Here is a 27,958-nt window from a genome sequence, read left to right on the forward strand (position 1 = left end):
CGGTTGCCGTGGCGGGCGCGCAGTGCGGCGCGGAGCATGGCGCCGGCGGCGGGCGGGCTGGTGCTGCTGCTGCTGCTGCTGCTGCTGGGCGGCATCCCGGTGCGCGGCGGGGCGGGGGCCGAGCCGTGCCGGGCGCCGGGGCAGTGGGAAGGGCGCAGCGTGCGCTACGAACACGGCACGGGCCGAAACACGCGGGCCGCCGTCTCTTACGACGGCCTCAACCAGCGCCTCCGCATCTTGGAGGAGAGGAAGGCGCTCATCCCCTGCAAGAAGTAGGTGGCGGGGAATGGGCCGGGGTCCTCCTCCTGCCCCCCGGGGCCGGGGTCCCGAAAGGCGCGCGGGAGGCGGGGCTGCGGGGGGCGTCCTGTCACGGGTGAGGGAGGGAAGGGGCTGCAGCAGGCATCCGCGCTCCGTGTGGGTGTGCGTGCAGGGACGGACGTGCTGACCGCAGTGCTTAGGGATGCTGCGTGCCCCCGGCCCTAATATGCACGGTGTAATGTAAAAAAATCACCCTTAGGGCTAGGAGAGACGCAGCTGGAATAATGTAATTCGGGTAAGTTGCTAGCAAGCTTGAATCACGTTCTCTTTGCGATTCCCCATTGCTCCAAACGCGAGCACCGCTCAGGGGTGAGCACGCAGCCGGTACCCGTGCTCACTGCTCACACACGCTGCACGGGCTGCCTGGCCCCGCAGGACCTCCCTGTTGTTAACCTTGTCGTCAAGCTCCCCGTTGTTAACCTTGGTTTCTCGGTTGGTTGGCAAGGCAGTGCAGGAAGAAGCAGCCTGCGGGAGGGCCTGCATCTCCTCAGCCTGGAGCCATGGAAACTGTGATCGGGCCCTGAGTTCCGGTCCTTCTGTCACCGTGCTGAGATGTACCAGCCCACAGGGCTGCCACTCTGCCTCTCCCACCCAAAATTGTTCAGATAACTGCATCAGCTTGGGAGTAAGCCAAGGTGCAGAGCAACCCAAAATTGCTGTATCATCCAACCTGAAAGTTTTCTGCTATTGAAAGATCAATATTCAGTTTTGCTCCTGGCTTCTTCCTGCCTAGATTCAATCCCTTAGCAACACGACACGTTCAGTGTTTTCATTTCTCAGAAATGCTCCCCCACATTCCTTCTTCTCACTCCTTGAGGCTGTCAGCCTCCAAACAGTTTTACACGAGTCTCGTAAAATTCACCTTTCCCCATAGTTTTGTTTTTTTTTCCCTTTCTTACTGTTTTAAATAGGAACTGTATGAAGAGTGTTAAAGGCAGGATACAGTTTATTGGTGTTCTGCTGATGTACAATGCGATCTGACACTGTCCATATTCCTGCACCCCTTCTTTCAGAAGTCCTGGGTTGACCTGCGCATTCAACAAGCATAAAGCTTCTCTGCAAAGCCTGATGCGAGTGTTCTCTAGCTTCTGAGCTGCACTGAGCTCATTTCTTCAGGCCTGCGTTTATTTTATTTGAAGACTTCATTTTAAGATGAACTAATTATTTTACATTTTCCACTCAGGGCCAGATTTTGGCCTCTGCCAAGATCAGCTCTCATTAGGCTTTTGACAAATATTTGCTCTGGACTCTGTTTTGTCTGGGCTGATAGTGCTAGCGCAGGGTGCGGTGCAGACAGGTGTGCTGGCAGCTCACTCTGTTGGTTTTGCCTGCGCTGGTTTATCATTGCAGACAATCCCTGACCTCAGGCATCCCCACTGTACTGAGACCCGCCGTGCCTTCTGGCATCCAAAAGCAGAAGGTGGTTTTGTTAGGAGCGTGGCTCACGTCAGCGCAGGGTGTGACCCTGCTTCCATCGGAGTCAGCAGGAAGACTCCCATTGATTTTAGTGTGCGTTGGGTCAGATCTGGGGCTGACAGCTTCAGCTCATGTCGGACACTGTGAGTCATAAGTCAAAGCCTTCAGAATTTAGAGGCGAGAGGATTTATCTTGGTTTGGAGGAAAAACTTCTCTCCTACTCTGCTTTGATGCCGGCAAGAAAAGAATTACACTGAGGCAGTGTCTACAAAAGCATCAAGAAAAATAGTGCTTTCTTTATCAGTATGAATTTCAGTATGAATTCTCACAGATGCGTTTGCTCCTAAAAGATACAATAATCAAGATTGGCCAGAGACCAAATTTCTATGCAGTGTTTTCTGAGTCTTAGAAATGTGGCCACAATCAAACACAGCTCTGTTGGAGTCACCGAGGTTGATGAGGCGCACGCAGATCTGCCTGTGTCAAGTGGTTTGCAGGCTCCTAACCACCAGAAAACCTAAAAGCTTCAATTTTCCATGTAGATGTACGTTTCAAATTCATGTCATTTGCTTTGTGGCATTTTCGTACCTACTTCCACCCCATGTTCCTGAAAAGTAACCGTGAGGTAAATAGCCCATCAGTGCTTCATCAACATCACTTCTTTACCCACCAGTTGCCTCATGAGTACCCGACGTCCAATTGCTGGGTTGATGGAGGCTGTCCTCTCTCCTCTGGTCACAGGTTGCCTGAATGGCCACCGTGTGGTTGTTTCAGCTAGCTAACTGGTGTTCCCATGGGTAGTGCTGTTGACTGCTTGTGCTGCTCCTTGGAGCTTAATTAACTGCTGATTATGATCTGAGACTGAGATTTTTGGAGGAAAAAAATCCAGCTGGATTCGTTACTAAACTTTCTATTTCACTTCTTTTACAGATCCAGCCTAAGCTACACTCTGCATCTCACTGTGCACCTTCCATTTTCCCCAATGTACCTTGTCCCACTGTATCTTCCCCCTTTAGGATGAAATTTGAGAGACAGGCAAGGAGGACAGTCGTTTTGGGTGCTGTTGAGCAGCCAGCTGATATTAGGAAATAAGAAGACACAAGGAGATTTTTATTGAGTAGAAATTGCCACTTTGAAGAGGTCATGCCAACTGAATTTTTCGGTGTTGTGACATGAGAGCACTTGGAATGGTTCCCTGAAGCCCTCAGGTGGAGCTGTGACACAGCACCTGTTAAACACAGAGTGATTTTTAATTCTTTACTGTCTCCTGCGTGGAGTTACTTCCCCTCTGTGTGTGAATTGCACCTTGCTCCTGTCCAGCCCTCTGTAGACCATGATCACTGAACACTTCACAGAGCAGGTGGTGATCTCAGCACAGCTTTGCTGTTGGGTGTCAGGCGTTTGCTTTGTTGCAAGCTGAGGTCTTACTATGGGTTCAGATTTGAATGTGCTCTCACTGCACTAAGTCCTGCCACTACCAAGGTCTAAACCTCAAAGCCTGCTGACAGTCCTGTGGCTAGTTCCGTTCTTCCAGAATGGCACACGTTGTGCATCATCCTTCATCTTTTTGGAGAAGCAGAGCAGGAAATTTACATCTTGGCACTGCTGAAGCCACACACGAGGATTGGTGCTCAGCTAGGATGGAGGAAGGCATGAGGTGGGGACAGCCAGAAAACACATCGGTATTGTTTGAGGGCCGAGCTGTTACATGCTGTATTCACAGTGTTTCAACTTTAGCTGCCATACTGCTTTTTGCAGAGTGATTTTCAGAGGAGGAACAGTTTGGCATGTAAAAAATGTGGAGGGGGTGAAAATTTTTCCATGTTATCAGCAAACCACTTGTAGGAAGGAAATTCATTTCTCTCTTCTGTTCTGTGGACCGTGTGCATTTATTGTACACTGCCCAGCAAATTGGGATACTTTTGTAATTGAGACTGCAATGCTTTATTGTCTTAATAACACAACTGCAGAGTAGGAAAAAAAAAAAAAAAAAAAGAAACAAAACAAAAAACAGACCAGAGGTATGTTTGTTTAAAAACAGAGATGCATGGTGGTATTTCTTTAGTTTTTAATGTAATTGCAGAAGGCAAGCACAGTTTTGAACAGAATTGACTCACTTGGCTGCAGAAGCAACAGAGTGACAGGGCTGTGTGTAGAGAAATGCATCCCTTGTTCCTGCAGGCTGTTAGCATGCATGTGCCAATCCTGTCCTTGACTGGAGAGAAGCACCATCTGATGAGGTGAAATGTAAGAGCGTCTTTCTGGAGAAAAGATGATAACTTTTCAAAGTAAACAGCATGTGAGCACGTGCATCTGACTTATCTCAAACTCACTCTTAGTTGCTTTAGGATATGTGATTGTAAAGGAAAAAACGGTGGTGTGTGACCCATTAAAATCATATAATCCATCCGTTCTGTGGTCATTATGGTGACTCAACAGGCTAAGCATTGACCTATGCCGAGCGACTGCAGATTTGTTTCCCAGACTTGGTTTTGGGAGTGGTTTCTGCAGCTTAACGTTTAGGGGAATGACATACGGTCATGGGTAAAACTTGCAAAATTGGCCAAGGGACTTGGGAACCCAAACCCCATTTTTTAAGATTATGTAGAGTGTGCAAACTTAAGAGACCCTTAATTTGCAGTGGAACAAAGAACTGAGATTTCAGCAGTTTCTCTATATCTAATGTGCATTCTTGGGATCTAAAATGCTTCATAAGCTGCTGTGTATGTAAGTCGCTTTTGAGAATAAGAGCTAAGGGAGGATATTCGAACCTAAGTTTCCTTGTGTCCCATAGAATCCAAATTCTTTCAGGTGCCCACTGCTGGTGATGGGTGCAAATCTGGATAAAGGATCATGGCTACTTCTGTTGACGAGAGGCAAAAACCATTTTGTTTTCTAAGTTCCCAGTGCTGTCAGCCCCACTATTCATTGTTGCAGTTGTGCTGAGTGGGAAGAGATGAAAGCGCCATTTGGAGGCGAAGGTTGAATGTCTTCAGATGTTGAGCTGCAGTGCTAACAAACAAGCGGACTGTATCAGAAGAAGCCGAGGGCTGTTGCCTTAGCAGTGGTTTTGCTGTCTGCTGTTTTATGCTTTTGATAATTTCCTTGGACTGTAACATCTTTGTCAGAGTTGTATGAGAAGAAAAGGAAAAAAAAAGGGAAAGCGAGTTTGAATAAAGCAATTCCACTGCTTGAGATGGTACATTTGGTGCAGTGTAGTGTTCTCAAAACCCCTGTTTGTCCTCTGTACTGTGGAGCTGTTTCATATACTACCAAAACACATCACCGACACCAGCTGCAAAAAATAAACTGAAATCCAGGATCCAGAACCCTTTAAAACTGGAAAGAAAATGCAGATAGGCAATGTCTGGTGATCTCAAACTGATAACTCGCCAGGGTTCTGGTCAGTGTGTTTAGAAACCATGCACTGCCAAACATTCAGTGGGGCTGTTGCCACCTATCAGTAACAAATACAGTTGACTGGATGTTCTTAAAAAAACAGTTTATCATCGTGAGGTTTTATTTTTCTAAAAACCACTGTTAAATGATGGCCACTGGCACAGCACTGCTGTTGATACTAGCAGATGTTGGCCTACATCCTTATTATTCATCTGAACTCTTTAAAGTTAGGGGAGGGGATGCATCCTTCCTCTCATCATATCATAATGTGTGTTTGCGGTGTCCAGGACATGGCTGCTTTTGTAGTGTTAGACATGACAGAAAAAGCTTTAACCTAAATCAATTATATATTGATTTATATTGACGATATTATATATACATATTTCTGCAACTTGAAACAGAGGAGCAGATTGCAATCCATTCAAATTAAGGGTCTGGCTCTCCTGAGTGTAGAAGGACCAAAAAGTTAAAAACTGTGTGCAGGAGTTTGATCTGGTATGAAGTGGCTGGTGCACGATCCCAGGAGCAGGTTGTAGGAGCTGCTGCTGCTTCTGTGAATTTAGAGAGAGCTGTAGGACCCTACAACACACCGAATATTTTGGACTCATAGTTTATCTTCCGTGTACAGCGGAAATGTATTTCCTTAAAAAAAGAGAAGGGTTTTGACTGTGACAGCTGCATGTGTTACAATCTAAGAGACGCTGAAAAGCTGAAGAGTTTGGGTTAATGGGCGAAAGATCTTTTCGTGACTTCTTGCTTGCTTTTGTAACACAGAGCTGCAAGCTTAGTGAAGTCAATGAGAACTTCCTTTGGCACAAGGATCACATCCTGGAGCTTTACCTTAGACACACATTTGTAACATGCGTGGGATGGGAGATGTATAGAAGAAATAAATTTGTCCGTTTCCAAATCAAACTCAGCCTCAGTTCCTGAGGTTGATCCCCGCTGCCAACAATGAAACCATCGTTCAATCTCTAGTCCCGTTGATGACAGCAATGGTAAAACTGTGGTGGACAGCTTTCAATGTTGTGTCATCTGAGTGCAATTGGAAGATGTGGTGATAAAACCTGTGCCTCTGAATCCGGTCCACTCCCTCCGCCAGAGCTTCCAAGGATAAATTTTGGTAGATGATTGCCAGTTAGAGGAGAGGAAGTGTTTGGGGGGGAGGCAGGATGTTTTAATAAAGTACAAAATGCTTTCTCCCTTTTTTTTTTTTTTTTTTTTTTTTAATCTTCCCCACATTTTACTTTGCAATCCATTTGTTTGCTAACAAACTTAACACTCATGCTGTAGTTGTGGTTGTTTAGCATTGCTATTGATTTGTTCACGTGATGAGAATCTGTGAGAATCTTTGGCTCCAGCTAGAGAACTGATTTGTTTCACATATCGACAGTTTAGTCCATTTAGTAACTGCATAGGGCAGGTTTTTCATCTGGAGTGTGTTTTCACAGACAGGTCAGAGGAATGGTAGCAATTTATGCTGTTATTTGTACTCCAGGTCATGAGTTGCTGGGAAATTGCAAAGTAGGATTGGTATCTTCCCATCCTCTCCACTCTGCTGTGGGCTGATCATTCAGTTTCACAGGATATGACAATTCAATCACAGAAAGCACAGCGGCATCGCGAATAATACTCAGTCATCCAGGAAAAGTGTTGAACACACTTCTCTCTCATGTGATATGCAGGAAGGTTAAATTTAAAGGAGTGTGAGCAAAGAAAAATGTGTCACGCTTCCCAGTTGTAGGAAAGATCAGGAATAAGGGGCGTGTGAATCGATGTGTACGTTTAGGAGCTGATTCAGTGTTAGAAAGGGACTGCTGGCAATACAGTGACGAACACGATAGAAAACAGGTTAGAAATTCTGAGCTCTCACTATAATTAATGCTTGGGGCCTGATAGTTTTTTTATTCTTACATTAAGGACAGGGTTCTCTTTTCAAGCCAGGTTCTTCAGCATCAAATCAATGTAAGGATCTGAGGAGAGAATCTTCTCTCTAGCCTCTCACCCTCATGCTGCTCAACTCCACAGCCTTCTCCAGATGACCTTCAGCTTGATTTGCAAGGAATCACATGCCTGCAGCTTGCCAAGTTCTCTCTCTCAAGGTATTTTTACCTGTTGCTCTTCTTTACTTGAAGGGGAAATAATTTTTCTTCGGGGTGTCTTTAAGGTATGGTATAGTGCCTGGCGTGCTGGGGAGGTGTGAAGTCCTCATGGAACAGAGCCACATTGTGCAACATTCTGGCTCTCCTAGAATGAGGAGCATTATGCTGCACAACATTGCATAACCTGAGCATAACACTGGGCAGCGAAACCTCTCCTCACCACTGCCAAGCAGGCCTGTTTATTTCAGTTGTTTTTGTTTACTGCCACATTTTTAAGGTCCTGAGGGAGATGCATGTATGTTGAGAGCAGAGTTTAGGTTCCATAGGAAACTTTGTCCTCCCACGGCTGTTTTCCCAGTAGTGTGGTTGCTTTCTGATATCTGAGAGCCACAGGTCAAGGACAGGGTTTTCTGCCAGGAGTTCTTTCCCATGCATGAAAGAACAGAAGGCTCAACATGTGAGACAATCCTTGTGCACAGCAGCATATTGCCTGCCAGAGTTGGTACCTGTTATACTTTCATACGCAGGAGCAAATTAGGGGTTTCCAACAGGAGCACAACTGTCCTTGTCCAGAAAAATAAGTTGTGATATGTGGTGCTAAGAAAGAATCAGTTGTTTCCATCTGAACTTGTTTGCATTTTTTTGTAAATGTAGATCCTTGACAAACATTTATTTGAGAATCAATTTAATCACTTTTTGAAGGTTATGTGCACATATCTGGCTTTGTGTCTCTCTCGATTATTAAAAGACGCATCCCTTGTGCCACAGAAAGTAAACAAGGTAATGGTAATTTTTGCAATTCTTGTTTTTACTCTGATAATTTTATTAGCTGTGTTCATATGGTCAGTAAGACTTGCTTCTGTAGCTTAGCAATGGGCATATTTCTGCTATTTTAGATTTTGTTTTCTAATTCTCTTGACTTTCTGAATTTCTGGCATCAGAACATGAATTTGGCAGGCACTTTCTTTTTGTACGGTACTCATACTGTAGTCATTACAATTTTTCAATCACATGCCTCGGGATCTACATAGCTGTTCATTCCATGAAAGCCTATCTTATCCCTTTCATGAAATGAAATTTACCCTCATGTTCTAGCATGGTCTAAAGTGTATTTTGTGAGCCAAATCCAGCCCAGAGGGACTCCCAGCTCAATAGTTCCATGCTGCTGTGATCGTTTTCTGACACTACTGTACTGGAAAAATAATGCAAAAGTCACCATAAAGGTGTGTGGATGCACACTAGATGTGTATAGCATGTTTCTCTTGCATATGGAACAACTCAGAATTTAGTAATCTTTTGATAATAATTTGTCTGTCAAAAAAACTTGGAGACTTTAGCAATTAAGACAATCTGGATTATTAGATGCTGTGGATATACTCAGATACCAAACCAGTCTAAATCTGGAGCTTTCTGGATATGTATTTAAATAAAAATGTGTTTCAAAACTTAATAGAAAAGTTTGCCCCAACCCTTATGTCCCCAAAGAGCCATCTTTGGGGACATAAACATCCCATCAACAGGATACATAAGAACACCAAGGTTTTAGAACTATGGAAGAGTGGTAATCACCTTGATTGCTGCCTGCTTTTGGATCTTTGGAACTTCTAACCCAGTGCAACAATTTCCATCTAGCTTCGCTGCAGTTGAAACTGTGTTTTAATGTGAAATAGTCCTTAAGTTCATTAAACTTCATTGTCCTTCTGAGCTGGAAGGTAACATTGCACGCTTACTGGATATTTTATTTTCTACATGTATTATGTATCCAGAGGACACTGTGACATTGTGACTGAAGGCAAAACCATGCAGAAGACCAGAATTGCAACATGCACTGCAGTGTCACATATTGAGGCTACTTATGATGAACCTTGTTTCTTTACCCCATTAAAAAACAACAACAAAATCCACTGTGATAAAGCTCTGCAGAAGTGACCTTTAGGTCACTTGAATAGTTCAGAAGTGATGCATCCAGAAATGGCTTTGCTTGTTGGTTGACTTCTTGTGTACTAAAATGCTTCTGGGAATCTGCATCTTTATAGCTACTGCCAAGTATTATTTCATGTTTTTGAGTACATGTTCAAAACACACTGTCAACATCTTCCATAAAGTTAACATTAAAGAAGTGAAAGTTGTATGGTATCTGTAACAAATCCCCTCAGTTGCCTATTGCAACTGTTTTCTAATTGTTTCTAATTGATTTTTTTTTTTTTTTTTTAAAGAATTAATTTTCCTTAAGGCTTTAATGAGGTAAAAAAAGAGAAAGTTCCCTCAAACCAGTACTGCAGAACGGTACTATTTAGCAGTGGGATAAAGGAGAAAAACCTCTGCTTTTGTCCTGCTCTGTTGTTATTCTGTGACTGGGACCAGTTATAGAGCAGAAATGCTGTGAGACCCTTAGAGCAGGGTTTCATCTGATGTTGCCCATATCTGTTAGATCTGGTACTGCCATGCTTAACAAGCAGTTTGGTGTCCTCCTGTCATTTCTTTATGGGAGTTCAGGGTAAGGTTGCTACTTCATCTGAAAATCAGGTGGCTCAGCAGGTGAGAGTGTTCCTAAACACGTGGCGCACTTGCATTTGCATTTGCTATTTTTTGGCAGGAGTTTTGGTGAAACCTGCCCAGGAAGGTTGGTGCTAAGTTTATATTGTTATAGCACCTCAAGAGCTGGGAGTTTCACAGGATTGTACAATTACAGAATGGTTTGGGTTGAAATGGACCTTAAAACTCATCCAATTCCAACTCCCTGTCTCCCCCTACACCATGTTGCCCAGGGCCTCATCCAACGTGGTCTTGAATACAGCCAGGGCTGGGGCATCCACAGCTTCTGTGGGCAGCCAGTTCTCTTTAAGTAGTCTGTCTGCATGGATACCTTGTTGTTTCAGAAAGGAATGCTTCTGAGAGGGAATGGCTAGGTTATCCAGTAGTTTTCAGAGCTTTGTTGGCAGTGCTAAAGACTTCTAAACAGTTGTATGGTTCACAGAGTTGATGCAATGAGTGCAGCAAAGTAAGGTCTCATTTTTTATTCTTTCAGTATCTCCTACAACCATTTGCAACTGTGGTTTTATCATATTCAGATACTTCTTTTTTTGCCAGGAAACTTATGATTCTACCATACTGCTAGGCAGCCAGCACTGGAAAGTTTATTCATGCTATGCAGTTATGGTAATTCTCAGAGGATGTTTATTATTTGGAAAAGGGAGTTCCATACAGGATGAGGAATTCTTACTACAATTAGTTCTCAAATTAATGTATCACCGCTTTATGAGATCCAGATTTGTTGGCCTGCATATTCTGTACAAGAATCTCATATTTTTATTCTTGTCAGTGGTGGCATCAGGGGACTAGGAAGCCTCTATTTATCATGTCAAATACCTGTACACATAAACACAGAAGAATCTGCAAAGTGAGACCAGTTTGTTGCCTTCCTCGGGAAACAGTGAAGATTGGAAGAGCATGAAAAAGTATGGAGGTGTGGTGGCTACTCTACTTTTTACAGAGGAAAAAATTGTAGGAGACAACAAAAAGGAGCAAGGGCAGGAGAGAGGAGGCATGCCTTAAGTTTATTTTTCTTGAAGAGTGAAAATGCAACATCAAACTACCTCAGCATAGCAGAAAAAGAAGGATTTGCCATTTTATTAACTTGCACTCCTGGGCCACCTGTCTCCAAAACCAAGTGTAAGCATCTAGATTGTGATTCTCTGTAGATTTCTGTGTATTCTTTGGATTTTCTCACAGTTCTGGTTTGCTACAGAACTTTTAAGAGTAGAGGTTTTTGCAAATATACCTCTTACACAAGGTATTTTAAGTTTGTAAGTCCTTACTGTAAAGTAATCTAGTTTTTGGGGTAGAAAACAATTACACAGGGGTGGAGGCAGAACTGGATGTAATTCATCACATTCAGGGTACCCACTGTATAGTCAAGCAAGGTCCAAGTGACACACAGTGGAAGGAAGGCACAAGCTGCTAATGGAGGCACCACCAGGTGTTGGTGCCGTGTCTGCTCAGCTGAGCCTTAGAGAATGTATTCGTAGTGGGTCAGCTGGGAGGATCTCAACATTTATTGCTGTTTGGAATCCTAACATTTGTCTGAAACACAGCTTGGTTTGCTGCATGTCCTTCTTCTGAAAGAGTGGAAAAAGTCACTTGGAAAAGCACCTATGTCTCTGCAGGGTAGGCATTGTAACTGAGATGCTTACGTACTGTAGCAGTAGTAACTACATTGTTCAGTATGTTCAGTGTCTTCTGGGTTATTTCTTTTACCATGGAAGTATTCTTCAGATTTCCAAAATTCTCGTTCCTCATTGGCCTAATGAATGATGTGCTGATTGCAATTTATAGCCGCAGTTATAAGCAGTCTGCTCTTGTGATTTATCCTCCAGAAGATTTGAGTGCGGTTTGGACTGTGAAAATCCATAGATAGCTTTTGCATTTTAGCAAATGTCATTTAAAATCTTAAGAAAGCAGGAGAACAGTATACATGTGATGTTTGCTGAGAATTGTGTGTAATATCTGAACAAGTATCAAATACATAGCCAAAATTTTGTGTAAGTCATTATTAGCCTGAGCCAATATGTAGAAATGAAGCTTGTTGCAGCTAATCTTAGCAGACTGGATACCACCACATTCATTCTGCCTTGTGATATGCCTGCAGTTTAGAAGGCTGAGGGCAGACAGTACCAACACTGGGCTTTGTTGCCATAGAAAGCCTTCTGCATCCTCATCTTCTGCTTCTCTGGTTGCTGCTGAAGGAGGTCTGTCTCTCCCCAGGTCCATCAACAGTGTTAACACCATATGGAGAACACAGTTATTTGTATTTTTAAAACAGGAGTTATTTTATAATAGTATTTATTAAAGCTGTAGTAATGGTAAAGGAAGCTTGTTTTTATATAGCTCAAAGGAAACTGTGGCTCCATGCCAGTATAATATAATACACATGATGCTGGGCTGTGTATTGGGAAAACACCCCAAAATGAGGCAGATGTACCTGTTTGCTAAAGACTTCAGTGTGTATTCGTGTCAGATGCTAAATGGTAAACCTATTTCTGTCATGTTTTACTCAGCATGAGTAGTCTAAACATGTTCAATATGTCTAGTGACCTTTCCCTGAGTCATGGAAAACTTTCAGCAGTGCCAGCGCTGTATATTTATACCGATATTATTTACAGGTCTTGTCCTTCTTGCTATTGGTTCTTAGAACTGCCCCTGAATGAAAAATAAATATGGCAGGTTTTTAATACAATTAAAATGGCTATAGACTTTCTTAAAAATAAGAATGTATTCTTAGCTGCTCTTACTTTAGCTGATTGCTTTGTCTTCTGGAATTGTTGTTTCTATGATGAACTGACTGATAACCTGCAAATTCTGTCAGTATGCTGATGGTACCCTCAAGCAAGTACTCAACAGTTTGAAGAGAAGGGTTTTGGAATGTATGTTCATCTATTAAATATTTATGTATTTGCAATCCAGTTGATTTTAGAACATCCTGAGCCCTGTCTGCGTAGAGCACGTTGGTAGGTTGTCATTTTCAGCATTATATCTAAAGGTAGATCATTATGTTGTTCTGTTGTGTTTCTTTTGGATGAACCCACCACTGATTCTCACTCCTGTAATTTCCCTTCTGTTGTCCTTTAATACCACTTCCTTAAGATATTGTTCAGAGGAAGCTTAAGATTGATAGGATAAAACAAATCAAATCAAGCTGTTCCATGTGTCTACCTCTGAGTGCTTTGTGGCCACCAGTTCCTTTTTTGTTTCTTGCAGTGCATCATCGATATTGCTTACGGTCTCCCTACAAGTAAAACATGTGATAACTGCTGGAAGCTCCTCACGTAAGGTAGAGAAATTGCAGCTGTAATAATGAGAAGCACAATAACTCAATAGAGAACGATAAAATAAATCAATAATAGTAATAAATAAGTAAACCGACAGTTCTGTGATGATGAGTTTTAACAAGTAGTTTGGACTTTTCATTATTCCTCCTGAATTCTAAGCATGCACCACTTGAATCTTGTCTCCTCAGACCTGATTTTAGACTGTTTGTGTAGGTCTTTTGACTCATCCAGTCACTGGAAACAATGAGATGGTGAAGTCAGGATTAATTGTAAAAGCGCAGAGAGATCATAGAATCATACAGTCCTTACAGTTGGAAGGGACCTTTAAAGATCATCTAGTCCAACTCCGCTGTGATGAACAGGGACATTCACAGTAAGATTAGATTGCTGAGAGGCTGCTGCAGCCTGGCTTTGGATGTCTCCAGGGACGGGGCTTCCACCACATCTCTGGGCAAACTGTTCCATGCCTCACCACCCTCACTATAAAATACTTTTTCCTTATATCTAACCTAAATCTACCCTCCTTAAGTTTGAAACCATTTCACCTTGTCCTATCACCACATAACCAGCTAAAGAGTTTGTTTCCTTTCTTATAGCCCCTGTTTAGGTACTGAAATGCCACTATCAAATTAGCTCAGAGCCTTCTCTTCTCTGGGCTGAACCACTTCAGCTATCTTAGCCTGTTCTTGCAGGGGAGGTGTTCCATTCCTTGGATCACTTTTGTGGACCTCCTCTAGACGGTCTCCAACAGGTCTATGACTCTCTTGTGCTGAAGACTCCACATCTGGATGCAGTACTCCAAGTGAGGCCTCAGCAGTGCAGAGTAGAGAGGCAGGATTCCTCGACCTGCTGGCCATGCTTCTTTTCATATGGCTATGGTTGGTTTTTTGTCTGCACGGGCACGTTGCTGACTCATGTCCAGCTTGCCATCCACCAGTACCGCCAGGTCCTTTTTGTCAGGACTGTGTTCTATCCTTTCTTCTCCCAGCTTGTATAGGTAGTGGGGATTGCTGTGAACCAGGTGCAAGATCTTTACTTGGATTTGTTGAACCTCATGAGGTTCTCCTGGGTCTGCTGCTCAAGCCTGTCTCAGTCCCTCTGGATGGCATCGTGTCCCTTGGGCTTGTTGCCTGCCTTCCACAGCTTTGTGTCATCCGCAAACTTGCTGAAGTGCATTCCACTCATCACTGATCTCAGTCCAGACATTGAGTCATTGCCCACCACTCTCTGGGTTCAGTGCTGCATCCAGTTCTTTGTCCATCAAACAGTCCGCCCATCAAATCCGTATCATACCTGTCTCTACTTCCACTGCCTGTGCATCTTCTTTGTGATGGGGATCATCAGTTTGCCCAGAGAAACTGTGGATGCCCCGTCCTTGGGAGTGTTCAAGGCCAGGCTGAAAGAGGCCCAGGGGAACCTAATCTACTGGGAGGTATCCCTACCATTGCAGGGGGGTTCATTTAGATGATCTTTAAAGGTCCTTTCCAAATCAAACCATTCTGGCATTCTATCCCCAGGCTCACTGTGAAATAAGAGTGGAAGCTCTATCCTCTGCGGAAACCCAGCAGAGAGGATGGGCAATCACTACCACTGCTTTTGGGAAGACAGAAAATTTTCACCTAAGTTTTTTCAGTACTTCTGGGTAGGCAGCAGGATCCAAGTCAGTCATACAACTGACAGTATCAGAACTTAGTGATGAAACTTGCCTGTTACCAGAAGAAGGAAGCAGCCATCAGTGTTCTAAGATCAGCTACGTATAAGGCTGAGAAGGTCTCTGAGTTGCCATAAAACCTGTTCCTCCTTACTGGAGAAGGAAAGCCTTATTCAGAATGTCTGTGACCCCTGCTTTTCTTAATACTTCTCATAAAATGTGCAACTTAGGAAGACACAAAAACCTGTTCTTTGCAACACCTGCGCATACAGAATATCTCAACTCTCTAAACTTCACATTATGTACTGAGCAAGCTTACTATGTCATACTGTAATCTTGGTTTTATAGACTAAACAAGCCCAGTTTTTTCACAGGTCATCTTCTTTAAACATCACATTGTTCCTGCTGTTCTCTGGACTCTATCCAGTCTGTTTATCTGTTCCCTTACATGGCATCCAAAACAAGGAGCATTACCACTCTGACCTCATCAGGGCTAATAAATGTCCTCCCATGTCTTGCATCTGATGCTGCTGTTAATAGGTCTAAGAATGAGATTTACTTTTTGGCAGCAGGTCTGTATACTGATTTATCTTTAGTCCGTCATCTACAGGACTCACAGATGCTCTTGCTCAAAGCTACTGACCAAGCAGTTATTCCACTTTATCTTTGTGAATTTGTCTAGTCCTCGTCCTTTTTAACAGCTTGCACATGGTGATGCTGATCATAATTTTTTATGTACATTCCAGCTGATCAAGATGATCTGGATGAATCTGATCTTCTTTAATCTACTTGAGACTCTTTCTAACTGTTTCATTGGTGAAGTACAGTTTTCATGAAAAAAGCCAGTAATGACTGAAACCAGGCCTAAGATGGATCTGTTTTGGAGGAGGGAGGTATTTCCATTTTAAATGGCTTCTCAGTATTGACACTGAAAGCTTTTAGCTATTTTCCTTTCCCACAATAAAGCATTTTGTGGATTGGAAGTTTCTTCGTTATATAATGGGAAAGAACTAAAGTCATTATGTGCTTATGGAGATGTGGGCAGAAGAATGGGTAAATGTAAGACACTACTCAACAAATAGTCGAGAGTTTCAATCCTCTGCTTTTAACTTTCTAATCACAATATGTTCCTTATAATCAGGGCTGTACTCTGCTGTCTTCCTGCTTACATCTGCGTGTCATTCCCCAGCCTTAAATCTGTTAAGGCATGTTGTCCTTCTCTGTCTGAAGTGAAGGTACTTCTGATTGACCCAGCACTATAAACTAACCTTTCTAAGTCATCGCCATTTATTGTACCACAGGTCAGCAGATACGTGTTCAAAATGTCATTTGCATTATAGCCATGGAGCAATTAATAGTTGTCTCTAATTCTGTGTTTTCTCTCATGCAGGCATTTCTTTCTTTGCCACGATTCTTTTATTTTCCACACATCAGTTAACTGCACCTGGACTTTTCAGGCACACAACTCTTTGTATTCGAATCCAGTCACTAATTTATGTGCTCAGCAAACTGTATTATTTTTTATTTAGAGCTGTTGAAGGAAAAAGACCTGCACAAAGAATTATGGATGAAACAAAGAAGTTATTTTTACATTGGAGATGGGGAGGGAGAATGAAGTGCAGTGCCAGAACTTCAGGTTGCATTTATTTTCAGTGAAGTGAATCTCCATCTTCCACTAATTCTTATTTAAAAATAAACTATACTCAGATCTTTGGATAAAGATGTTAGAAAGCTAAAGTGTACTTAACTTTCAAACTGTGTTGTCTGATTATCCTAGCTGGCCTGACTTCCAAAATCCCTTGAAAATAGATCTAGTGTTTTTATTTTTATTTTTTTTTTTTACGTTGGACAGATATCTGAAAGGCCTGAATCATCCCTTTTAAGGAAATCATTGCAGATGGAAGATGGAAATCATTACATCCTGGGGAAGTAATCTGGTACAAGTGAACATCCTCACAAGTTTTTCCAGGGAATGTTCCACCATGAAGTAAGAGTTTGCTCTATCAGCAGAGAGACCTACTCACTATCTGTTGAAAAGGGCAATCTGTTCTTCAAACTTCTTTATTATTTTTATCCAGGAGTTCATACTGAAGAGCAGCTAACTGGCCAAGTATGTGGGTGATGGAATTTACAATCTAAGTGCAGAGTAGCATAGCTCTCTTGGCTTTCATGTGTTCCCTGTTCATAATATCTGAAGATCCTTTTCTGTTTGTTTGTGGAAGTTAAGATACATATACATATACATGCCCATTCCAGCTGCAAAGATGATGTTTATTTTTCATTATTCCTTTATTCAAAAATAAATGTCTTTAAGGGGGAGATTGTTTAAGTTTATTTATTTGTGATTCTGGACCTTATTCTGTTATGTCTTTCTTATGTGTAGAATAGATACTATCATATAGGGGCAGAGCTAAAATCCAGATTAATATGCTGTCATCTCTAAGCCTGATTCAGAAGAAAGTGTAATAACTCCAGATAAATCTCACAATAACAGGTAAAATTCAGAACAGGAACACGGGTATGTCTTTTCCGTATCCTTTTTCTTTTGGGAATTACTCTAAATTATTGTAAGCATGACTTTTCTGGCTGTCTCCACATGTTAAAATTCTGCTTACTTTTTTTTGTATTTTATGTTTTTCCAAGCTCAGGGAGTGCCTTAATATAGTTGCATGTTCAAAAGAACATTTTATGTCTCAGTTCTTACCATCTGTTCCTTCAATTGAATTATTTACTCCCCTTCTGTGTATAATGCAATGGGAATGAAAAGCATAATAAATAAATAAACAGTAATGTACCTCTGTCATTTCCCTCCTTGCCATTCTGTGCTTTCTGAGGTCTTTAATACTTATTGAGATGAGAGTGCTGGCCTTGCTCGTTCTTTTTGGTTCGTCTCTGAGCTCTGCTGTGACTTCCAAGTAAACTTTATTATCATTGACTTGCTCAGTGCAGCAAGTCTTCACTAGCCTCTTACAAACCCAGAACAAGAAAATAATCTTTGACCTCAACTATATTTTGATATTATACAGCTCTGCTGGGATATACAGTATTCTCTAGGAGGTGATTCCACTGATTCATTGAAAAGCATTATGGTATTGTGACTGCATCTTTCAATCCTAATGTTTTGAGCTATGCTGTTGTCTACTGAGAGGCTCCAGTTCACAAACATACCATTACTTACGGAAATGTAGAAGTCCTTTCCATTAAGGATGGTGCATATTTTAGCATATTTTAACAAAACACAGCTCCCTTAAACACAATACTTCATTGTTTTCCTGGATTTTGACTTAGGTTGGAATGCGTGGTACTTGAGGCTGCCACTTGATGGACCAGGTTGTTTATTACGGAATGTCAAATAGCCAAAAAGAGACAGCCAGGGGAAGAACACTTTTTGCTGAATAACTTAATCTCCCTTACTATTTGCCAAGTAGCTAATCTAATTTATGGGGAAAAAAAAACCCAAAAACAATTAAAAGAATAAGATATTGCATCATTTTTACTGAGTTTTTTAATTAAAGTCAATGAAATATGTAATCTTTCAGTTAATGAAGCTCTGACTTTCCAGCTTCTGTTTCCTATTTTTACGACTTTCCCACTAAACGAACTTCAAAATTAATAGGGTTTAACCTGCCTGATTCTCTCTGTTTCAGAAACTGGTAATGTTGTCAGAGTTCCTCACATACCATGCTAGTTAGACACCTGATACAGAGGGCTTGGTCATCTTGAAAATTAAAAAAGGGCTTTTACAATCTGTGAACGATTTAAGTCAGCCTAAAAAATACTGCTTCTACACAGTATCAGATTACATTTGCTGTCACATGTATTTGCACAATACTATATTTGTACAATATACCATAGTCCAGCATCACTGCCAAACATGTGAGATCAAATATGGTAAATTACTGTTGTTCTTGAGGTCTGATACACCAAAAGAAAAACACAAGTCTGAAATTACCGAAACTTCATGGGAAAGAGGAAAGGAGTTCCCAGAAATATACTGAGAAACGAATGCTTCGCAGTTTTGAAATGAGATATCCAGAGCTTTCCAGAAGCAGATGAATGTTCTTGACCTGAAGAGTGTTTATCAACTGTCTGAATGTCTGCTTAGCAGCTTTGCTCCCTTGAAAATGTTCTTAATCTGAGAAGATGAGTTTTTGTAGTCATCTTTCTAGTGGGTGTCTCCATTTACTTACTGCATCTTTCCTCAATATCAAGTCTGGTATTGATAGGATCATTTTATCGGCTATGTTATCAAAAGAGTATAAGATAACTCTAGAATTACCAAGGTACCAGTGTGTGTACAGAAGAAGAAAGGATTTGTTTAGAGTGGTTTTAGTAGAATTTCCTCTAGTTAGAAATATTTCTGACTTCTTTCACAGTGTTTAATAATGCCCTTTTACAAATAGAGCTGGCAAAGAATGAAATAATACTACAATGGCAGACAGATGTTCCAAGCTTTTGGTTAATCTCAAACAATAAGGCAAAGTTAGCTTTGAAGTAATTGCAGAAAGCTCAACTTGATACCTTAAATATCAAATGCTGTTCCCTGCTGAGTAATACAATAGTTCCAATAGAAATAATACATAACATTTTGCTTTCATTTTTTCCAATTGCTTTATAATAATTACTGAGTACTCTGAAGTTCTGACTAATGTGAGTGGAAGTTCTTTGGATACAATGGCTGCAGCTGGGAGAACTGAGTCAGCAGGTTAAAACCCTGGACACATGAGACCACATGTCTTTGCAAGAAAGGAAAGTCTGATTTATGAGAGCCATTGTTCTGTTGTTTTGGGGGCAGGAGTTGTGTTTTTGCTCTTTGTTAATACAAAGCCTAGCACAAGTGGTTCTTGATCTCTGATTAGTGACTCCTTAGCGTTACGGCAATCAAAAAACAAATAACAAGAACGGAATCTCAGGGCTCCCATACTGTTAAGTTATTTGTCCAAAGCCGCAGAGCAAAGTGATATCAGCCAAATTTTAAGCACAAGGAATTTCTTTCACCCCATCTCAACCTCAAACCTCTATTTTGTTTCTCTTTAGCAAGTAACCCTGTCTGAAGTGTTCCATGCATCCCATAGGCTTTGGTGTTGCTGCTGCCACCACTTCTGTTCCCCTAGCTCATACAAAGGCCGCTTGGCTGCTCCTTCTTTCTAGGCTTGGCAACTTGGAGACAGCTATGCAGGTGGAGAAGTGATGATGGGAGTGGTGAGGATGTGTTGGACTGAACGCTGCCTGATGTAGCCACAGCCACATCAGCTGCCACAGCACCTTTGTGGCAGCACACGAAGAGAAGCAGCACGGTTTTGAGTCTCGTGACTTTTTTCTTACTAGTAGTAAGTATTTAAGTATTCAATTAAAAAGTGAATTTGTTGTGTTGGATTGCATTCATAACGTGCAGTTCAATGATCCATTCAAGATACAAGTTATTAGATAAGTTCACTGGTCTGTTCCCTGGAAAAGGACTTTCCTCAAGTCAGGAGAGCAGGATACTGAGCACAGCGTGTATCCAACCTACTTTTAGCAAAGTCAGTGGGATTGTTTGCATAAGATGTGGTCCAATGTTAAGAAATTATTTAATGTATAGGAGCAAGAAACGTGTATGTCTTAATGTCTTGGAATTTATCCATTTTCAGGCCCAGACAAAGAGAGTGTTAAGAACAGCGAGAGTCCCATTAGGCGCATAGTGTGCAAAGGGTGTGAGGTGTGGGACAGAGTAGTACAGAATAGGACAGGAAAGAAAGGAAATAGTCTCAGTTGGACAAATAAAGTAACTTATCCAAGTAACTTCTGCAAATCTGCCGGATTGTGCCATGTGAGGGGGTTATGGCTTTCTTGAAATTAAAGTTTAAGGAATGAAATTGTTACAAAAATAAAATAAGGAGTGGGCACAGGCTACAAATATGTTACTTCTTTAGGAGAAAAAAAAAAAAAAAACTAATTAAAAATAATTTCCTCCTCTGTTTCTTTGCCAAGCCTTATTTTCAGGAGTTCAGGTTATTTTCCTTCAAGCAGCCAGTGAAATCTCAGGCACCTAAAGCAAATAGAGGCAGTACACTTAGGACTTGGCTGTTACAGAAAAAAAGAGGAAATGATTTTTAAATATTTTGTTTTAAAATATGCTAGATTGTAATTTTTATATCCACACACATTTTACTATTAACTTTGGCTGGTGAATGGTTCCCTTTATAAAACAACAGCTTAACCCTTCACTTTTCATGTGCAGTTAAACTTAGATCCTGTGCAAACTTGTGTTTCTGTGCTCACTATTTTCAGGACACACACGGGGCAATTCTATTTAAAATTTAGATGTGAGGTACATCTAAGTTGATTAGTGACAGTACAGATAAGTTCACCTGCTTATCCTTATTCACACGAGTAAAGCCACACTCTGTGGTTCTCATCTTGTCTGTGCTCCGCTATTCATGCCAGTAGTGCGTCAAATCATATCTTTGGTATTTGTGCCATAGTTGTTCCCTCTGCCTCTCCAGGAAGCAGAAATGTGGGTGGTGGAGCCTCTTGCTCTGCAGAATGTATGCTACAGAGATGTTTGGTGATGAGCTGCATTTGTTTGCATTTTTCAAATTCTTGTTTTCATTGTTGTTGTTTCGAAATGCACACGTTGCCATCTGCATGTAGAAGGCAAAGTCAAGAAAGCAGACTTCTCTGGATTATGAGCTTCTGCAATCATTTAGATGATCTTACTGAAGTCACAGTGGCTATTTATGTGCTAGAAATTCAATGTATGCATTTGTTAGACTGAGGTTTGAACTCCTGTTTCGTTTGAGTAAAGGTGGTGGCACATGTCCCTCACGCAAGGATGTCAACTCTTGGGTTTTAATATATAGAATATAAGATACTTCCATGAAACTACTTACAAAAGAAACAATAGAGAAACAGAAATAATGAGAAAAGTATTGTTAAAAATGCACATAAAATTGCTGTGGGAAATAAGTTTTAATTGAGGACTTAAAGGGGAAAAAAAAGAAATGAAAGCATATACATTTTATTCCCAATAGTTTATACCACTTAATTAATGTACACATTTTTGTTGTTTCACAAAACAACTATGTTATCACTCGGGTGTCTCAGGTATTGTTAGTCTCATCAGCCTTATTCTGCTTTCTTGAGAGTGGTTGGGCAGCCAGCTGAACAGCTCAACAGTGGTTGAGACATTAGAGCCTGATTACAAACAACAGTAAGTGTATGTTGGTTTTCTTGTGACTATTCTCTGGTCTGAGTATGAGGCAAAAGTTGCAGATGTGGTTACTTGAAAACAGGCCTGGATATATATGAGGAACTAAGTGATTCATCAGTAGATCATCACGTATCTGCAACTTTGACTAAGATGATGGCAGATGAGCTTAGGCTCGTATGAGGTTTCTGTCATGGTTATCACAAAAACAGGAATATTTTATTAAGATTTAGGCAGAAGAATGGTTTACCACAAGGAAGCTAATAAACAATCAGCCTCTGTGTGAATCTTGTTAATGTGCCCGCTGACTTACTTCCTCACAGAAAGCTGAATAAGCTGCTTTTCACGTGCAGAGTTGGGCATAAGCTGTATGCCCCAGCTTATCTCATGTCAACTTGGTTCGCTTATTTTCTTCATTGCTTTCAGATTGGCTAATGCCATTTAGCTTGCCCATGTTTCCACACACAGCTGCATAAGTGATCCTGCGTATATCATAAGAAACGATGCTTCAGAATGTTGCTAAGATGCTTTTCAGCATTGTTGAAGATGATCAGAGGCTGGAGCACCTCCCCTACACAGACAGGCTGAGAGAGCTGGGGCTCTCAGTCTGGACAAGAGAAGGCTCCAGGGACACCTTATAGTGGCCTTTCATTACCTGAAGGAACATTTCATTACCTACAGGAAAGCTGGGGAGGGACTTTTTATAAGGGCATGTAGTGACAAGACAAGGGGGAATGGCTTTAAACTGGAAGAGTGTAGATTTAGACAACATATTAGAAAGAAATTCTTTACTCTTAGGATGGTGAGACACTGGAGCAGGTTGCCCAGTGAGGTTATGGATGCCCCTTCCCTGGAAACATTCAAGGCCAGGCTGGAATTGGGCTTTGAGCAACCTGGTCTAGTGGAAGGTGTCCCTGCCTATAGCAGGGGGGTTGCAACTACATGATCTTGAAGGTCCTTTCCAAACTAAACCATTCTATGATTCTGTGATTCTCTTATGCACTTCCCATATTGCAGCCTTTGAGTGATTTTGTCAGGAGTGGGTGAAGTAACTCTTATCTTAAATGGTTATATGGTACAGCAATTAACATTTTTATTGTTTTGATGTCAACTCTGTGTTATGTAAACTTTAAATCCATCTAAAAAGATGGGGACAAGGAATTGCAAATGGAAGAAGACACTATTACAGATGAGCAAGGTGAAGCTGTGCTAGGCAGTTAATGCTGTCCCTCTCTTTTCTTTAAAGTCACCATATGACAGCATACTGTAGCCAAATACTTGAGCTGAGAAATTCATGGGATGCTCCTAATTATGAATTCACAGTTCTGGGCAGTTTAGATTTTGGATCCCAACATTCCTTTGCCAAAGGTGCAGAGCTCTAAATTGCTCTAAATTGTGCTTTGAACAACATGTCATGTGATTGATAATGCTAAGCATACCAGAGAAGTTAGGCCCCTGGAATTTTTGGCTGTATGTTCAATATCAGTTGATACTTGCAATAATTTCAACTCTGTCGGGATGTTATCACCTCCTTCTCATAGGTAGAGTCATAGCATTTGTGGTGGAAGCAACATCTGTAAGTATGGACTACATGAAAATGTCCATGAAGAGGTTTGTTATCTACCCTGAAAGTAGAGCTTTGTCAGCTCATAGTCTAAGTACAGAAGATCAGCTCTAAATCCTTATTAACTATCCATTTTGTTGATCTAACCTTCTGGCCTCTCCATTTCACTGATCTCCACACCTTTTCTTATGTCTGCCTCTTTTTTTAATTTCTTTTTGGTCTTCTGCTTTCTGCTCTCACTACTTCCTTGGATCTGGTAAATTGCTGAGATAAATTTTGCTAGTAGGAGGGAAAGCTCCTCAGACTTGCATTTGGGACCATCTATTCTTGCTTCACCAGCATGTCCACTACACTACATGGATTTTCCATGGGGGAGCATCTTGGACAGTGGCAAATAGCACGTCTAATCAGCTCAGAGAAAGGGCTCTGCTACATTCATGGAGATTTGAATCTATTCAGTTTATGCAAACAACAAAGGTTTTGCAAAAGGCTTATAACTTAGCCAGTACGGGCAACTTGTTGTAAAAACTTCTCCCCTGCCAACTCTCAAGTTTTTTCTCCAAAACATGGAGGCACTAGAGCTTTTTAATGAAAGTTATTAAAAAACAAAACAAAACTAGTAATAATAACATGTTTTTCTTTTGGTTGTTCTCAGAAAAGTTGTTCTGTTGTTCTCAGAAATGGCTGAGCCAGTTGAGCCTGATTTATTTATTTTGGAAAGAGTCAGCTGAGACAGACTTTCAGCATGGGAAGTTTCAGCCGAACTGGTTAGCCTTTTTCAAAGTCTGGGAGAGTCAAAAGCAAGAGAAAATGGTCTTAGACTGAGAAATCAAGGGCAAGTGTAGTTAATTGACAGTGCTCCTTGTTTAGTATAGAAGGCTATCAACATTAATCGTTGTTTTTGTTTGTTTCAGATTCTTTGAGTATATACTGCTGTATAAAGATGCAGTGATGTTTCAGATTGAGCAAGTCACAAAGCTCTGCTCGAAGATTGCCCTGACTGAGCCGTGGGATCCATACGATATCCCTGCCAATTCAACATTTGAAGATCAGTACTACATCGGGGGACCTGGAGATCAAATTATGGTACAGGAATGGTCTGACAGAAAACCAGCCAGGAAATGTATGTGCATGCTTTTGTTTAATCTTAATAATGATCATCTGCTACCTGGGGAAAAATAAAATTCTTCATGTTTCACCTCAGCATTCCACGTTTCCATAAAGTTTGCAGGAAGGCACAATAAATATCTCCCCTGTACAGCGTATTGTTTTATTATCAGTGCATTTTATTAAGAAAATATTTTGTATCTCAGCAGGATCAAATATGCCTGAGGGATTTATTTGTGTTTTATTCTGCATCGTTCAGATTTTGGCATAGAACACCATCATTTTTTGCCTGAATCCTGCAGCCTGAACGCAAAATTTATCTATAGAATAACAGTAATATATGTAGGTCACTCAGAAAGTAATGCCTCCTATTTATTTCCATGACAACTGCAATAGATACAAAGAGCACGACAGTACTGTTTGATAAAGCAAACTCTCAGCTACAAAACACTTGTTTTTCAGTGTAGTCGCCACCATTAGCTATGCATTTTAACTAACACTGAATGAGAGCCTGCATGCCATGCGTGTAAAAATCTCACCTGGTGGAGGTGACCCCCTGTCACTGTTGTCACTGCTGAAATGCACCACCACCTCGCTGTGCTGACATCCGTTGTGTGCTCTTCATAAGTGGTCAACAAGTGCCAGCGAATGTCAATGGGTGCCATTTTTTCCACATGGAGGAATTCATTTACACAGGGCAACAGAATGTAACGGAATATTGGTGAGAAGTTTTTCAATCTCTACTGCCATGCCACCAACATCTGCTTCTGACATTATGGGCCAACATAATAAAATGGAAGGGAAAACTTTCGGAGCAGACTTCATAATTGGGAACACAAGCTAGTGTGTCTTTTCTTAAAGATATAACAGAAACGAAGCAGTTGTCCTACACACATAGAATACACGGCTGTGCAGTGATGGACATTGTTAGCACACACCAAAGTTTTGTTATCCACAGCACTAGTAAGGAACATCTGCTCCAAAGGCTTAGTTCTGCATTTGGCAGGTGAACACCTGCATCATAAAGAAAGTAGGCTGAATTTTTCAAGGTGCAGTATGTTAGATTTTGGATGCAAAGCAGTTTATTAGCACACTGGCTTCAGTTTTGTCTGTGGTTTAGTGATGACCCAGACAACTATAAAAATAATTTTAAAACCCCATGAAATTTATGGCATTATTCACCTACTGCCGTACTTAAGGTTATAGCTACCAAATATATGAGCTGATTGGGAATCTGAGCATTTAGCCAGGGGAAAATATATATTTTTTGAATAAAAGTAGAAATAAAATGAAGGGTAAGATCATTAGACCTCTGTAACTAGGTCGATGTGTCTTCTGGTATTCTAGAAGTAACAACTTATCATTCACTCCAAGAATTTTGTTTTTCAGATCCAGTATTTTGTGAACTTTTATGGAACTTAATATCCTGATACCTTCAGTTAATGATGTGCGATTTTTATCCTGTAGTATTTTAAATTTCCAGTGCTTTTCTGTATATAATTCTAAAAAAATAAAGCCTTAAGTTTGTCTACTCATTCACCTTTCAGATAATACTTGAGGGATTCCAGAAAGTACAGTGCTGTTAAAGTTGTGAAGGTTTCAGTGGCCATGCAGAATACCTTGGTAGCATTATATGTTGCTTTATTTTTTCATTCAAAATGCTGATAAAAGACTTGCTGAGGAAAAGAATCCTCCGTTTGTGGATACTAAAAAGCAAACTCACTCAGATTAAGGCATTCTTGGTACATTACGATGTCCTGGAGAGGTGTGTTCAAATACTGCTTGGTTTGCCATCCTTTTTTTTTTTAGTTACTGTACGTGCATTTCATCTTGGAGCTTTTCTGTTTCCAATAATTCTGTTGTGGTACAGCATATGAAACAATACTGAAGGAACAGAAAATAAGGGTTTGATTGCTGCTGAGTGAGAGAAAATAAGCTTCCTTGAGACTGGAAAAAATTTTATACAGATGGTACTCAGAGGAAGCATGTTGTAACCTCATGACTTTCTGCTATAAAGAGATCTGAAGCACATGAAGTAATTGGATAAAGTGGTGTATGATGGAAGCAATAAAGAGAGATCACAGAAGGGATGCATTAATCAAATACGTTTAAAATTGAGGTTTTAAAAGCGAATGGTGTTCAACAGAAACTGCTTTGATTGTACTAATGTCAGAAATAGTAGTGGTGATAACAGAGGACAAGGGTAGAAGAGAGTGACAGAATGACTCTTGAGATAAGCATTTTGTGGAATTAAACAGAAGTTAAAAAAAATGACAGATTTGCTCCATCACATACATGGAAGAGATCAGCATTAAGTATAGTCCAGCAGTAATGAGTGACCCAGTAGAAATGTCATTTCTGGTGTAAAGTCTCCATCACAGCAGATGACAAACAACTAGTTGTGTAGGTGAGTGCAGGAGTATGCACAGGAAGAAACTGGATGTCTCATTCATGCAGCTGTGGGAACTCTACTGTCTAAGATTGTGTCCAGGTCCAACGATGTGAAATGGACAAGTTTTCAGTAATCACACCTTTCAACTTGTTAAGACCAGAGTATAAGGTGGCATGTCCCTACACTACCCAAGTTGAAGGCATTCACCTCCTGAGAAGACAAATCCCTGAGCATTACAGTGCTTCCCTGGTGAGGAGAATAAATGCTGACATGAAAGTAGCATGAAAGATGAGAACAGATTTTTGCAAAACAACTAAATTTGGAACTAATTAGTAGTGACATTCTTTCAGAAGAGGTGCACTTGAAAGGCAACACCCCAGTGCCAAGATTGTATATCACAATTCAAAACGTGCTTGACACTAAAATGTTCAGGATTAAGATCACCATGGTTTCTAAATCAGTACCAGTTTGTGGCACTTCTTGGTGTTGTCTTGTATCTTCTAATAGGGAGTGCTGCCATGGTAAGCAGACTACATAGGAACCTAGAGCTAATGTTGGCCTGCAGGATAACAAAAAGTCAACATTTTCCACTGCAAGTGATGTTTGATCTTCCAAAATTTCACCAGATCTTCTGCTAAACAACTTCTCAGTTCTTCATTAAGGCTTTCAGAAAGATTCCCACAAAGAAATATGGATAGTCCCAGCCTATAGGTTTTGCCTGAGGGAGGCCCCTCTGATGTCAGTATAACAAATTCCTTCATGCTTGTCATCTAAAGTAGTCAAATTTCTGCTTTGTTTCAGTGGAGTCTTGGGTTGGCGTTTACACAGTCAAGGACTGTTACCCAGTACAGGAAACCTATACGAAGAACTACAGTGTGACAACCTCCACTCGCTTTTTTGATCTAAAGCTGGGTATTGCCGACCCCTCGGTGTTCACCCCACCCAGCACCTGCCAGACAGCCCAGCCAAGGAAGATGAAAGATGAATGCTGA

General features: G+C 41.1%; 1 protein-coding gene across 1 annotated transcript; it reads left to right on the plus strand.

The window, feature by feature from the left end:
• Positions 1 to 36: 36 nt before the first annotated feature.
• EPDR1 (ependymin related 1) lies at positions 37 to 27,958 on the plus strand (the record flags this gene model as incomplete). The annotated part of the gene is made up of 3 exons (XM_079538030.1): positions 37 to 272; positions 24,382 to 24,590; positions 27,768 to 27,958. The coding sequence occupies 3 exons, from the start codon at positions 37 to 39 to the stop codon at positions 27,956 to 27,958; spliced, it is 636 nt and encodes a 211-aa protein (XP_079394156.1).

This window comes from Tetrao urogallus, assembly GCF_951394365.1.
Source record: "Tetrao urogallus genome assembly, chromosome: 7".
NCBI lineage: Eukaryota > Metazoa > Chordata > Aves > Galliformes > Phasianidae > Tetrao > Tetrao urogallus.